The 14,547-nt window shown below is 38.3% G+C and overlaps 2 protein-coding genes across 4 annotated transcripts; one reads left to right on the forward strand and one right to left on the reverse strand.

Moving 5' to 3' along the window:
* Positions 1 to 229: 229 nt before the first annotated feature.
* LOC5520011 (protein RCC2 homolog) lies at positions 230 to 7,800 on the reverse strand. 2 transcript variants are annotated; one of them, XM_032365073.2, is made up of 10 exons: positions 7,473 to 7,800; positions 5,338 to 5,428; positions 4,516 to 4,653; positions 4,119 to 4,250; positions 3,959 to 4,050; positions 2,970 to 3,254; positions 2,760 to 2,880; positions 2,037 to 2,196; positions 1,691 to 1,763; positions 230 to 1,095 (listed from the first exon to the last, which is right to left on the reverse strand). In XM_032365073.2, the coding sequence occupies exons 1-10, from the start codon at positions 7,662 to 7,664 to the stop codon at positions 907 to 909; spliced, it is 1,473 nt and encodes a 490-aa protein (XP_032220964.2). In that variant the 5' UTR covers positions 7,665 to 7,800; the 3' UTR covers positions 230 to 906. The 2 variants fall into 2 exon arrangements, with proteins under 2 accessions (XP_032220964.2, XP_001639937.2); XM_001639887.3 differs by having other exon boundaries at positions 7,482 to 7,799.
* A 635-nt stretch (positions 7,801 to 8,435) lies between these two features.
* On the forward strand, positions 8,436 to 14,547 carry LOC116603539. Of its 2 annotated transcripts, XM_032364873.2 has the most exons (4): positions 8,436 to 8,821; positions 10,012 to 10,327; positions 10,992 to 11,083; positions 12,573 to 14,547. In XM_032364873.2, the coding sequence occupies exons 2-4, from the start codon at positions 10,067 to 10,069 to the stop codon at positions 14,296 to 14,298; spliced, it is 2,079 nt and encodes a 692-aa protein (XP_032220764.2). In that variant the 5' UTR covers positions 8,436 to 8,821; positions 10,012 to 10,066; the 3' UTR covers positions 14,299 to 14,547. The 2 variants fall into 2 exon arrangements, with proteins under 2 accessions (XP_032220764.2, XP_048580695.1); XM_048724738.1 differs by lacking the exons at positions 8,436 to 8,821; positions 10,012 to 10,327 and having other exon boundaries at positions 12,466 to 14,547.

Below are 14,547 nucleotides of genomic sequence, written 5' to 3' on the forward strand. Positions count from 1 at the left end.
TTGTCACCTTTATTTTAGGATATAAGACAATTATAGGACAATTGCAGGTGATCAATTGTGAAAATATTCGAGCTAGTTACTTGGATTGACTGGGGACTGAGTGAGAGGTTGGTAAGCCTGTGCTGCATCTGGTTTGATTTGCAATGTATGTTGTCTGCAGGGACTGCAATAAGGAAGGGATGAGGGGGCCAAAAGAGAAAACACCTTAGCAACTAAAATCACATAAACCAGCAATTTAAATTTTTATTTAATATTTTTGCTAGACTTGTTTTATAACTCTGGTCTTGTCGGCAAGTATCACACTCTGTTTCATTCAGGTGCGTAGCCAAGTGTGGGTGTAGTGGACAGGACCACTTCCCTAGACTGTCAACAGTAGTCTTTTTTTATGCAAAATCTTTTTGCATAAAAATTTGCTTATGATATCTATTTGCTTATGATATCTATTGCTATAAATACACATCCCCTTCAGCAATCCATGGCTATGCATCTTACAAGAGTGGAATATTTGACAAAAATATCACTAAATGTTGCTTCCTTCAAATAAAATTTTACCATATAGGTGATAAGTCATCACTTTATAAATAATAAGTGATATATAAAGAATCTAGCACATATTCTGGTATAAATTACTGCAACTTTATATAATACAAGGATGATGAATTAAAGGCTATATAACAGAAATTAAGAACAAATACAAAAATGTATTTAGCTTGAATCGTTTTCTGTGGTTCCCTAGAGTGTAACGGAAATAGCAAAAAAGCCTTTAAGCTTTTAAGTTTAAAAACATAATGAGGCAGCAGACTTATACTCTATTGCTGCTTAACAGAGGGGAGGGCTCGTCTGAGGTCTTGGGACTTGTATATCACAGCTTGTCCGAGACACTGTGAGTTGATGCAGGGCTGAGTATTAACCCTTCACAGGTGTATAAACTGGCTTCTTTCCCAGCATAGTCTTATCCTCTGGTGTAACATCTTTGGCGATAAAGAGGGTATGTCCCATACCACATGTTACGGAATGCACATAAATATCCTCAAGGGGTTCAACAATTTTAGGGTTTGTTGATGACTTCTGACCTCCCTTCTTCAGGCCATAGCCCTGATATACAACAGACAAAGAGAAAATATTTGCTAGAGAATAGAATTTTTATGCTTTCCCACTAGTAATGCAAATTGTATTATGACCGGAGCCCTGTGCAATATAATTCATTGATTGGTACCCCGTGTTATTGTTATGTAACAGTTGTCCACCTGTTAGGGGTATATTGCATTGAACCCTATTCATTAGCACTAGGCTAGGGAAACACATGTATGTGTCACTTGCTGCCAGTATTCATGCCCAGTAAACCAAATGTGGGTTAAAGCAGCTCTCGTTATATATGCAAGTGGGAAAGCATAAAATATCAATATAGAATGATCAATTATAATCCAACACATTACTAAACAAAATAAAATCAAGGGGAGGACCCCTTGAACCTCTTGACTGAGGCATCTAGATAATTTTTTTAATGGACCTTGTTAGCCACACCCTCATTTTTGTTTTCAATACATATTGGAAATCAAATCTGCAGATGGAAAATGAGTTCTTTTTCACACTTGGTGGCAGGTGACAGAGACTATTTAAGTGAAAACGCAGTAAAAAAATGTTTGGGGGGTTAAACTGTATGCCACATATCTCTTCTGATGACACTTACCAATTCCCCATAGGTGGGACTTGGACCCCAGCTTACTACACTGTCATCAGCTGCAATTACAATACTGGATTTCCTGAAGAATGAAAATTTAGTGTTATCATTAGGTCATCGTCTTGATTACAACAAATCCACAATCTGTTTTGATATGAGTACAAGCTCAATTTATTGATTGGGGATGGTTTTGGTGATTCTTTAAAAAACCATTAGTTTCTCATCCAGTGTCATTTAAACGAAATCAAAATGTTATGACATTCATGACACGCATGAATTCAGTGAAAAGATACTGTATGCATAAAGAATGAGACACTACTCTATGTAACTGATGAATAAACATAATGAAACTTACGAGCATCCAACACTTCTAACTTGCCAGCCACTCAGATCTTGGACAGGCTTGGGGTACATAGCTGCCTCGCCTGACTGTTTGGTCTGGCCCCAGAAGTAAAGCTGCCCCATGCAGACAGCCATGGAATATGTGGAGCCAGCAAAGATCACTGAGGGATTCCCTGTTGAAAACATACAGTGCATAAGAGCAGTTAATATTGCTAGAGGACAGACAAAGATGCAATGTGGAGCATAATAATCAAATAAATCATTTAAACACTTCTAGATCCTACTGTCCATGACTAGATATTTGTAATGTAATAAAATCCATCAGAAGAAGCATTATCCTTTTGTATGGTAGTCTTGTTTTTTTTTTCATGGTGAATTAATGGAGTAAAATCAACGTTTGCAGTAGTCATAGAAGCATTGCATGTTACAGCAAAAAAAAAACAAAAAAGCCCTAAATAGTGGTCATCAAAAAAAAAAAAAAAGAGAAAAGAATATAGTTCTGAATATGGAGGTGTCTTCTTAATAGAGGTTTTATCTCTCATATTCACTTGTAGAAATTTGAAATCAGGACATTGTAGTGTAATCAAGTGGGTGCCTGCCTAAATACAAATCTGTCATATGAAGTCACAACTGCACTTGAAAGCAATAAATGGATCTGGGTTATACTTGAGCATTATTGCTCCCTAGAAGGTCTTGCCTACGGTACCAGAATCAATGAAAAAAAGGATTATCAGACCTTTGGTGTTGAAGAAAGTAAGAAGTCTTGGAACATGCTCATCTTTTGGTTGCTGGTGGCCTAATCGACCATACCCACCAAACCCCCAAGTGAACACTCGCCCTTGCTCATCTAAGGCCATCTAGACATGAATCATTGCATGATTAAAATGCTGATACTTTTATGCTTTATTAAATGCTCCTACTAATATACAAATCATACTTTACTCACTGTATGATTATTGCCACAAACTACATCCTTGATTTTGACTCCTTCGATGTGATTCACAAATCCATCTTTATTGCGCTCCACAAAAACGACCAAACGACGAGGAAGGACTTCACACTGAAAGCCCATCTTGTTGGAGCTGACAATGTACTGGCCATCTGTGTTGTGACCCAGTTGGCCATATTCCGGACTGCCAAATGAGAAAATATCTCCATTCTCATCTAGCAACATACTGAACTCGGCCCCACAACAGACCTTTGTAACTTTTTTATCCGTAGGGTGCATAATCTAGTAAAATAGACAGAAGAACATATAACCAAGCTATAATTTTTTTATAATAATTTCAATTTAATGAGTAAATTTGCTTAAACATGTTAAATAAATGGTAAATATGAAGATCTATTTTAATCAGTCTGCAACCTACAGGAGTTTCAATAGCAAATGCTTTTGACATTGACCAGATATGGTCCTAGAAATCCATATGCCCTTACTGCAGGTCATTGCTGATGGACTGCTAGTAGCTGTATGTTTATTTTGTAACTTGTTTATAAGAGTTCAATATTGTATTTTATGTATGTATACTGTAATGTGTTTGGGATGCTACTATTTGACCTCGAGTCTGTTTGTCTCCCCTCATCATGTTACTTGTTTTTTGTAGTGTGGTGACAGCAACTAAATAATAAATAAATAAATCATGAAAAGGGGGATTCATTGTTCTTTGTTGATTTCCACATGCTTATTCATACTTCAAAGCAAAATCATTGAAAGTATGGCCAGCTGGGTCCTGCTCAGCCAACCCCAAGTTCCCCCCCCCCCCCCCCCCCCATGGTTAAAAGGCACAACAAAGGAGACCCCTCTCCCCCAAAAAAACAGAAACAAAAACTGTTTTCTAGCCACACTCTTAATTAGCAAACTAAGATTTTACAGTTCTGAGGAATATCACATGGTGGTTTTAAAATGGGGGAGGGGACATATGCAGCCTAAACACTAACCTGTAGTGGACATGGTAGGCTAGTCGGCTTTTGGTGACCTTGTCCTATCTGTCCAAGCTTATTATCACCAAAGCCAAACACAAGACCAGCATCTTAAAAAAAAGTCAATAAGTTCAATTTTGAAATTTGACATACTGCACATATCAATAGCAGTTCAAACCTGTTAAAATAAGGGTGTGTCCTCTTCCACAGCTTGCTTGTACAATGGTGTGCATCTTAAGTCTGTCAATCACTTTTGGTACATCGCAGCGCTCAGTTGTACCATGACCAAGCTGACCCTTATCATTCCGCCCTGTTCACGTAGAAAATGTAGTAAAAAAGTCTATATTTACACCCTGTTCACTTAAGGCAACGTAGAGGCAAAGATATAAGATAATGTAGTGAAAAAGGAAACAAAGGAAGGAAGGGTTAGGGCAAAGGTAATAATAGTCAAAATGTGGTACAGCCACAAATAATCTTGCCTTGATTGTGTTAGTCTCAAGTCTCACAACAAAGTGCGAGCGTGTGGGAAATGTGACATAATAACGTGACATAATAATTTTTTCCAGTATATGTACCAAAACTCATGACACGCCCATCTTCACATACGATGATACTGTGACAAGCACTTGGACCAGAGGCAGCATGGCGCACTCGAATTCCTGACAATGTTGAGATCAGATGAGGCTCCCATAAATTAGGTCCACCATAGTTTTCTGTAGATCAAACATTGATAAAAAATTGAAATGCGGATTTCAAATGAGGTTGCACTAAAGATTCCATGTGCCGTAACCTGCAGTGCTTAAATAAAAGCATGTATGACCATAGTTAATGTATTTGTTTGAAACCCACTCAAATTGTCACTCCAACTGTACTCATGCAAACAAGTAAACAATAATTACCATGGGAGACTTTAACCACTTTTAGGCATGACAAATAAGTCTTTCAATTGTTTATAAGATCATAATGTACACACAACCAATCAAAGAGGCACTTTGAATCACTTTGAGGCACACGGAAAGTTCAGAGCGATATCTGACTTGGTTGAGATAATACTGAGTGGCTGAATGTGCAATTGTAGATATGTTCACTTAAGGGAATGGGCCAAAGCTCTAGTGCAGACCACTTTACCAAGGTGAACTTTTATAAGCTTCAAATGTATCACTTTTATAAGCTTCAAATGTATTTAATATTCAGACATGGCAGATCTAGCTGTTTTGTAACAAAAAATCCTTTACACAATGGGAAAGAGGATTCTAACCCTTATTTTTATTATTTCATATGGAAATCACTTCCCTTGGTAGCCAAAAGGGGGTAGGGACAAATGTCTTGTCTAAGCTTTCATCTCAACCTAAATTACAACATTAAATTAATTAATCAATATTCTTTATTTGACTTACTAGCTGATTTTGGGAGCTCTTTGCGGCCAATAAGATCCCAGTTTGTACCTCCACAAATCAAAAGAGTCCCACATGGTGTAGATGGGCGCACCTTTACAATAACAGATCAATAATAGATTCAACTATTCAAATTCAAACAGCAACTCTTAACAAATGTGTACATCTTACTGTGTAGACAATCAAGGAATGGGTCCAGGGGATTAATAGGGTGATTAACTAGAACCCTTGTCAAAATGGTACACTATCTTTTTTTAATTTTAAGGTTGCCTAACCTTAATTATTTACAATTTGTTTGATTATTTAAACCATTTTTTCTGCACAGCAAAACACTTTAGCACAATTTGTCTAATTCTTTTCCACTTTTAAAGGCCAAATACAACAGTTGCAACAATATAGCTAGCCAACTACGGAATATTCACATTTTTTTATTTTAAGTGCTGATTTCAATAAAACATCACAACCTTCTTGTGAGTTGATATGACATGTGCAAGAGCTAAAAAAATATTTGAATTAGATACTTGTTCATACTGTTTTTTTTTGCACTTTATATGTCAATATTTTGGCCATGTGTCTGGGCGGGGTATTTGCAGACAGGTACAAAGAGGGGTGTGCCAGGTGAGCATGCACCCCCCTCGGCGGCCAAAAAAGGGGGTCATTTCTTGTTGAGGAATCTTCAAATGCTATGATTTTTCCATGGGACCTATAACTGCGCACCCCCCCCCCCCCCTTGGCCAATCCACCTGATTTGGGGAGGATTGAATTTTCCAAGTGGGTTGACAACTTTATTATTATAGAATTCAGGGTCTTGGTTTTAAGGTGGTATATTTCTAGCCTTGAAATATTTCGGAAGTACCAAATACAGATTTAGGTATTGTTGGAGGGGAATGTTTCTTTTATTGGTATTTTTGAGAGGCATTAAATTTTAGGCTGCCACCCCCCCCCCCCCCCCCCCTCCCACCACAACCATTATATTAATAGCTGAGTACCCCTAGGGTTGTGCAAGATAACCGCTTCAGCAATACATGTCCATCTCATGAACTACAGAGACACATGCTGCAGGCCGTTTCACAAAGACAATAATAATTACCCTCTGGCTAGTTTTTGCCATCTATGCTTCAAAGACCATCAAGAAAGGATGTTCTCATGAACATGTTTTCATAGTCTTTCCAAGAGCAATTGTCTGGAAAATTTCTTGTTTTTGTATTTTGTGTAGCAAGTATTTAAGTATCTAAAACATGCTCAAGCCAAATGGACTATTCATCATTTATAAAACTGCAAAAATTCATAATTGTTTTTTTTTTTTGCTTGAAATTATCATCTACTGTTGAGCATAGAAAAAAAAGCCAAAAGTCAATAAATGTGTGCACATATCCAATCACGTTTTTATGTTTATATAGAGTAGTTGAAAGTATTCTTCATTATAATACGATAAAAAAGTTCATATGCCAAAGAGCCAAAAATTAAAGAAAAATATTTGGATACGAGCTCTACTTTAAAAATCAACACACCTAATAGAAAAACTTTATAATTAATATCCTATTTCAATAGGGGGAGATTGAAAATATATTTTTACGATAGGCAAGGGTTAGCTTTTAAGCATATGTCTGGACGAAAAACCAATTTCCGAATATCGCTGTCATCCGGATACGAAATAATCCATGAGAAAAAAATTATTTACTGTTAATTTACAATTCCTTTTCACAGCGACATGAATGAGGCAGAATACTTAGTAATAAGAGACATTTAAATTATTCTAATACGCCTATACATCTTTATAGACAATCATTATTATAATTAATTTCGAATAAAAACGTGTTTTAGCACATTGTGGGTATCTTCAGCTTAAAGTCTCTACAAGGTCCCATAAAAAGACAGGAAACTTTGTGGTTAGGGTCAATCGAATGCATATACCACTACTTTAACCGGATAAGGCCCCCCTAGCTTCTCTAGCGGCTAGATATCCTCTTTGTACATTGTATTTCTTTTAAATGAAAGCTCATGCATGCAATTATTACCAAGCTACAAGCTATCTGTAATAACGAAACCTCCTGTCCGCAGTGGAGTGGCGTCCATAGCTCGAAAACCCACGCATATAGCCCCTGACGTCTCGATTATCCCCCCTAATAATAACTCACATTCCTAACCTCGCTTCTCTCAGCCGATGCTGCATTAGCTTTTTCTGAACGGACATGATCATCCGTTCCATTGTCACTCGGTTCCGTGGCCGATTCACTTCTCTCTGCATCTACGATTTCATTTTCTGTCTTTGCTTTTTTACATTCTGACTCAGATGAGCTCTCGGCGTCTCGTTTCTTCTTCGGGGGCATTTAATTGAGTCTTGAGAAGATTTTATAAAGAATTTGGTGGCCTTTTCTACCTATTCTTAGACTCTCCTTCAGCCGAGAATAAAAATACACAGGCAACAGCGTGCAGCTGCGAAACCACGCCAAAGAGACTGGCACTAGCGCAAGCAACATAAATAAGGGGGGTAGGGTAGGGTCGAGGAACCGTTGGCCACGAATAACAGCGTTTGCGCTAGGCCTTGCGACCCTTCTTCCAAAACAAGGAATAGGAAAAAGATCTAGTACCCTACAAACCCGTACCAAGCTATGCCATGAAATGCGCTTCATAGCAGACACAAAGATCTAATAAGTGCCATTTATAAAATATAACACATTGGCTATATTATTGTCGGAGCGTATAGGAACTTCATTCCGTGCCCATTGATCCATTAAATATAAATTAAGTTTTCGGTTTTAGCGAATCATATTTTGCAAAGCTACGATCTAAAGCAATGTGAGTTTAACGGTTGACCCGTCAACACCAGCAGGCATATCAAAGATAGTCAGTTCTGGATAGAGGCCGATTATCTGTTTCCAAGTTATTTTAATAACTCTTTAAAAAGAGCGTATATTTCCACAATGAAAAAACACTTTACCACTCAGTTACTAACAATTGCTGATATTGAAAAGAATTTATAGCCCATTAAGGTAATTGGTGATATCATTTAGGAGCCAATCAGAAGTCTACAATTAACTTTTATAAGTGCATAGAAAGACACAATTCAAGAATGAATAACTACAAAGATTTGTACTTTAAGCCATCGGAGAAATAGGTGAAGTTTTTAAAGTTTGGTCCTACTGCAGTTTTATTATTCCATTTGGCAAATTTCGGTAAAAAAGACGGTCCTTTGTGGTTGAAACAGATAGGTTCTGTCCCTAAAAATCTTTGTTTTCATATCATTTGATATGTCTATAGTGTTAATACGTCAGAAGGCATGCTGTGAACAAGTCACGTTGAGAATTGAGAAGGTTGACATCTACGGGAAGCCCGTGGCGGCACGGATGAACCGGAGAGATAAACACACAAGCAATCAATAGGTAATTACTCCACTAGTCACTGGAAACATACTGGCTCGCCAACCAGGGAGCTGTAACCGTGTGCCTGGATTCAACAACCGTACGCTAATAACCCGGCATCTGGGGTACGTATCCGAAATTATATGTTGTTTTGTTACTGAGGCGCAATTAAGATTGAGATCGAAAGGAATTTGTATTCCGTATCTTCTCAAATTGTGAACAAACCATATTGTGTTCAATGCATCTCATAACAGCCTACTTGTCGTACCGGGTAGTCTTTTTTGTGCACATGGCCGCTGTATTCAAGGCAGTGAGTTTATAGGCATAGACTTTCGAAACACATTTTGATCTTCTTTGATCTGCTCTTGGGTAGTAGTACAGCAAAAAGAGAGAGAGAGAGAGGGAGAGAGAGGGGGGAGGTGAGAAAGATATATAAGCCTAAGTCATGCTATTCCTTGATTGCTCGGGTGGTTCTACACAAACTATTTGTTTTCATGGTTATTCAGATGTCATGCATTTAGTTAGACATTAATTTTGATATCGTGCTGTGAAAGCTTGAACATCAGTTTTAGAAAGATAGACACCTTTATTTAAAATCAAAATTTAAAAATACCCAGGGTATTCCATTCCGATAACCACAAATGGCTTTTCTACCCACTTAGATGGGGAAGTAGAACCCGGAAAAACGTTTAGCCTCAATCCGAAACAAAATATACAGTAATGAGCCTCACGCGTCAGAGGAGAAGAACCCGGAAAAGTCTAGCTACAATCTAAAGCAAAATATACAGTAATGGTTCTATATTTATAGAGAAAATAGATATACAGATATTGACTGACATACTTGAGCAATCAAAGAACTAAACACACAAACAAAAGCTTCCGCCGCATAGCTAGGATAATCACTTGCAATAAATAGACCACTTTTGGCGAAATAGGGATGTAATAACGCGGGGGGGGGGGGGGGGGGGGGGGTAGGGGTTGGGGTAGGTTTGTGTCCTCATGGGGCGCCACCACGATACACGCCTCAGGCTTTCAAACTTTTCCTTCCCAACTTTTCAACCAAAGAGTGCGCAGAGGCCATGCAATGGTAAGGGGAATAGTCCAGTTTCCTTTCCTACTCTGTTAATATGGCAGTCTTAATGGACGGACAGACATAAAAGAACAAACAGTGAGACACACACCACGCGTGCTTCCATTGGAAAGTAAAAGAAATTAAATGAAGGGGGGAATTACATCTTTGGATAACAGCAAGGTTATTAACAATATACTCACATAAAAAAAGACAAAATAATTTTCGCCCGTTCTTGTGTTCCAGGCATGCCTTTTGCCGCTACAAAAACAAGGGAAGGAACTCAAATTTTCACTAAATCATGTCACGCGGACTTCCGACGGAGACTTTCTCTTTCCACGATGGCTTAGCGAAAACGAGGAACCTCATGGAGGACTCTGTTCTACAGAAAAAACTCCAGTTGATCGAGCGAGAAAAAGCGTACGCGGCAAGAACCATAGACCGCAATGCGCGCATGCTCAGACAGAGGCAAAAAGAGGTCGCCACAAGGGTATCTGCGATTCAGCGACGAAGAATTCATAGTGCTAGTTTACAAAGGAGAGCTGTTTCATCCATTTCCGAGGTACTCCTGGAACTTAAGATCGATCGTTCATCAAGGGGTGGACAAGGGCAGGAGGATAGAGTTACCCAGGCTGCAAACTCTGGGATGATACTGCGGGTCTGCAAGGATAGCTTTACCTTCTCCTGCCCTTAGGCTAATCCAGGACAAGGCAAATCCAACTATAAGCTTGCGCGGGCATTACAATAGAAACCTACCTCAACTACCAGAATGCAGGGCGCGCCTTGCATCAAACGAAGGGGGCGCTGCATGGCGGTAGCTGAGATGGTTTCCATGTCCATAGCATAAATGGCCTATTATAGATAAGAAAAGATATGACAGAAGTAGATATGTGACTTTTAGCTCCCATTTGAATTTTAGTATGAAAGGGAAGGGGGGGCACGCCACCCCTCTAGATCCTTCACTGATAATAGGTTTCCTGATTACGTGTGCTATCAATTCATCATATGTAATACGATTCTAAGAGAGTAATTCCATTGAACACAAGCTTGTTCGAATCGGTAAATTAGCAAAACATGGGACGGACGTCTTTTGCATGTGGCAAAGAGAATGGAGATTGCGGTCACCCATCAACCTACCATTGCCACTCTTCGTGGCTGATTAACAACAAATTGATCTGTGGATAGGGTCAATGTAAAATTATAAATTGATGATTTATTTATTTCAGGGGGCAATACTCATCAAGCGCCCACAGACTGCTTTAGAAAGTGGGCGCCAACGTAGTGCCAGCGAAATGATACCGTCACATCATAGTAAAAGGTACGCTATGTGTAAAAATACTGCCAATATGATGGGGTCAGACGCGGCAACCCCTTGTTAAATATCATGTCAGGCCCGTAATATAAGGTTGAGGTGACCCAGATTCGACCCAGATGGAAACTTCTAGAATGGATAGGGGTGGGTCAACACCTGTTCCAAAAAAAATGCTTGCACTCAGTCAGCATCCATGTACGCACCCCGCAGTGCTTCATTGGCAATAACAATAACAATAACAATAACAATAACAATAACAATAACAATAACAATAACAATAACAATAACAATAACAATAACAATAACAATAACAATAACAATAACAATAACAATAACAATAACAATAACAATAACAATAACAATAACAATAACAATAACAATAACAATAACAATAACAATAACAATAACAATAACAATAACAATAACAATAACAATAACAATAACAATAACAATAACAATAACAATAACAATAACAATAACAATAACAATAACAATAACAATAACAATAACAATAACAATAACAATAACAATAACAATAACAATAACAATAACAATAACAATAACAATAACAATAACAATAACAACAACAACAACAACAACAATAACAATAACAATAACAATAACAATAACAATAACAATAACAATAAAAATAACAATAACAATAACAATAATAATAATATTTTTTGACATTAAAAATATTTTTGTTTAAACACTGATGAATTCAATAATAATGATAACAATGTGTACAAATAATTTAAAAGCAAAAAACTAATTCTAAAAGTATGGAGTGTTAAAATATCGAGAAAACTAAAAACTAAAAAGTACATTAATCTTATTCAACCCGAGCTTTCAGAGTTGGCAATTTTAAAGTAAATGTTCTTCAACTCGAATCTGTAATTTCTTGCCGTTGACCCTCTGAGGCAGACAAGCGCAGAACGGAGAAGGGCGAAGGAGACTCTGGCCCTTATCCAGCTTATAGTGTCACTATAGCGTTCTCCCTTTTTAACAGCTAGCAGCTCGGCGAGGCGACTGTTAAAACGCAGACATTCTTTGTACCCATCCCACCAGTGCATGTAAATACTAAAGGCGTAAAGGTTCCTTGTTCAACTTCGAGAACTCTTCGCGAGTATAATCTTTTCTTCTCGTTCTCATGATTGCGATAAATCTGGTGTAGTTCTAATAATAATGTAGTTTTAATAATAATAATGATGATGATGATGATGATGATGATGATGATGATGATGATGATGATGATGACGATGATGATGTGAACAGATACAAACATCCACCTGTATATAACAAATCCTGTACCTGTAAACATGTTTTTTGTTTTAAAATACATGGATGCTCGAGTGCATCCTTATTTGAAATAAGTTTCTTTTGCATAGATGATAGGTGAGAAAAGGAGATATAATATGAGAATATGTGTCACGTACTCGGCCTGGGTATCAGCTACGATAAAAGTAACAAGTTTACGTTGTCTTTCGCTTATAAGCAATGGTGCGGACGCGTCAGTCAGCAATCTCACAGCAAGAACTCCTCACCACCATCCACGGGTAAAAGACAAGAAGCGGTTTTCACTCTTTCTTTCTTCAGAGACTTCCAAAAAAGAGGAGTTCCGGAAGAAGATTGACAACGAAAAGATGTTGCAATTGAAACTCCGATCTGAAGTCCTGGGATTTGTTAGGAGAGCGATAGAAACAAAGGAAAAGAGATCAATGAAAATAACAGATGAGGGAGACGGCGATCAAAATATACACACGGAAAATGATACCCAGAAAAATGAATCTCTTACTAGAGCGAAAGATCCAGCGTTGAAAGCCTCTAGCATGCCTTATGAAGCTTCAGTTTGTAGCAACGGCAAACACGGCTTTCCTGATGTTATCAAATACTTGAAAGATTCGTCAAGTGGTTTCTCACAGGTTAAGGTAATCAGCGCAAGATCATTTAGACAAGAAAATGATGAATTGCAAATACGGGACAAAAAGGCGTGTGCGAAAACAAGTTCCTTCAAGAATAGCATAATCAAAGCGTGGCCGAGAAATACATCTTTAGCAGCAAGCTCTCGAAGTGTTAACGACTTTAGTACAGAAAGCAACAATACCAACCCAGTAGCCATGTTTACTTCTAACGTAAACAATTATCGAAGCTATAGTGTCAAATCTTCAAACAGCATGAGATCTCAGCATGAGACTTTAAATAAGAGCGCCGCAACAAATGCAAACCAAAACTGTCAAAGATTCAACAGCTCACATCGAATGTCTGATGGTAGCAACAAGATAGAACAGAAGACAAAAAACAAACGAGGGCGGAGGATATCAGTCGACTTGGGCCAGCTACAGTGCTTCAGCAAAAACTCTACCTACAGGGGAGGGGACAGTGAAGGGCACAGTAGAAGCATGCGTAAACAGGGTGGAATGAAAGATGACGTCACCCCGGATGATCACGTGGTACGCCCACGGCGCTCACGCAAGGTATCTTGTGGTAACACCAATGAAAAGAACCTCACCACTATTGACACCTCGTCCAGTGCAACAGAAAAATGTCGCACTAAAGAAGAGCTGATGACAAGGTTTGGGCGCCTAAGTTTTGTTCCCCGTAAAGTATCATTCAAGGGTATTCACCCAGTTGATGACCATAATTTACGTGATGATGTTGACGATAGGACTTATGGTTGTCATGGTGAATCTAAATACGATGATAGTGAAAGTGTGAAGTATCTGCCTGACAGTAGTGATCATGATGACAATCATGATGTTGGTTGTCTTGATGATGGCATCAGCTTTGAAGAAATTACATTAGAAGATCAGACAAAGTCCAACAAGGCTAGACGTGTATGGATAGCGCTAGCATCTGAAGTGGTTAGAACCACACAAGCTCACTCCAATCCACCAGAGATAACCGCCCAAAGCATCGATGAACAGTATGAACAATTAACCCGGCACCAAGGGACAGGACAGAGAGAGGTGACGGAGCCCATCAGGAAATCGTCCACATGGCAGAATGCATTCAAAACAGTAAAGACAGTCAACGATTTTGTCACCCTAATGCAGCAGGCTTTGAGACAAGAACGAACCCAACAAGAACGCTTATGTGGTGAGGTTTGTTCCGAAACTTCCATGACCGAGATTTTTAAGGAATTGATAGGCTGCAGATATCTGCGCATGCCTGAATATCTAGACTTGTATAAAAAAAGACAGCATGGTTGTATTCAGCAATAACGGAACTTTGTAAGGAGATCACAAAGGTGGACCAAGGGGAGGAGGGTGGGGATTGGGTGGCTAATTTGATTGTATGTCGTGTACGCACTGTTTTTTATTATACATCCTTTTTGGTATGATTTATGAATTTGGTATGATTTATGAATTTGGTATGATTTATGATTTATGATTTATGAAAATTTTCCGCATACCTTTTTATAAAGTCTGGATACAAAGCAAAATGGAAATTAAACATTCTTAGAATAAAAA

The sequence above is a fragment of the Nematostella vectensis genome, chromosome 3 (genome assembly GCF_932526225.1).
Source record: "Nematostella vectensis chromosome 3, jaNemVect1.1, whole genome shotgun sequence".
Classification (NCBI taxonomy): Eukaryota; Metazoa; Cnidaria; class Anthozoa; order Actiniaria; family Edwardsiidae; genus Nematostella; species Nematostella vectensis.

Bases quoted from the DNA above. Each gene is read 5' to 3' on its own strand.
- LOC5520011 (XM_032365073.2), bottom strand. From the start codon at position 7,664: ATGCCCCCGAAGAAGAAACGAGACGCCGAGAGCTCATCTGAGTCAGAA. The intron at 5,429-7,472 runs GTGAGTTATTAT...GTTATTGTAAAG, and splicing joins AGAGAAGCGAGGTTAGGAAT to GTGCGCCCATCTACACCATG. The intron at 1,096-1,690 runs GTAAGTGTCATC...GTTGTATATCAG, and splicing joins GTCCCACCTATGGGGAATTG to GGCTATGGCCTGAAGAAGGG.
- LOC116603539 (XM_032364873.2), top strand. From the start codon at position 10,067: ATGTCACGCGGACTTCCGACGGAGACTTTCTCTTTCCACGATGGCTTA. The intron at 10,328-10,991 runs GTACTCCTGGAA...TATTTATTTCAG, and splicing joins CTGTTTCATCCATTTCCGAG to GGGGCAATACTCATCAAGCG. The intron at 11,084-12,572 runs GTACGCTATGTG...TTCGCTTATAAG, and splicing joins CCGTCACATCATAGTAAAAG to CAATGGTGCGGACGCGTCAG.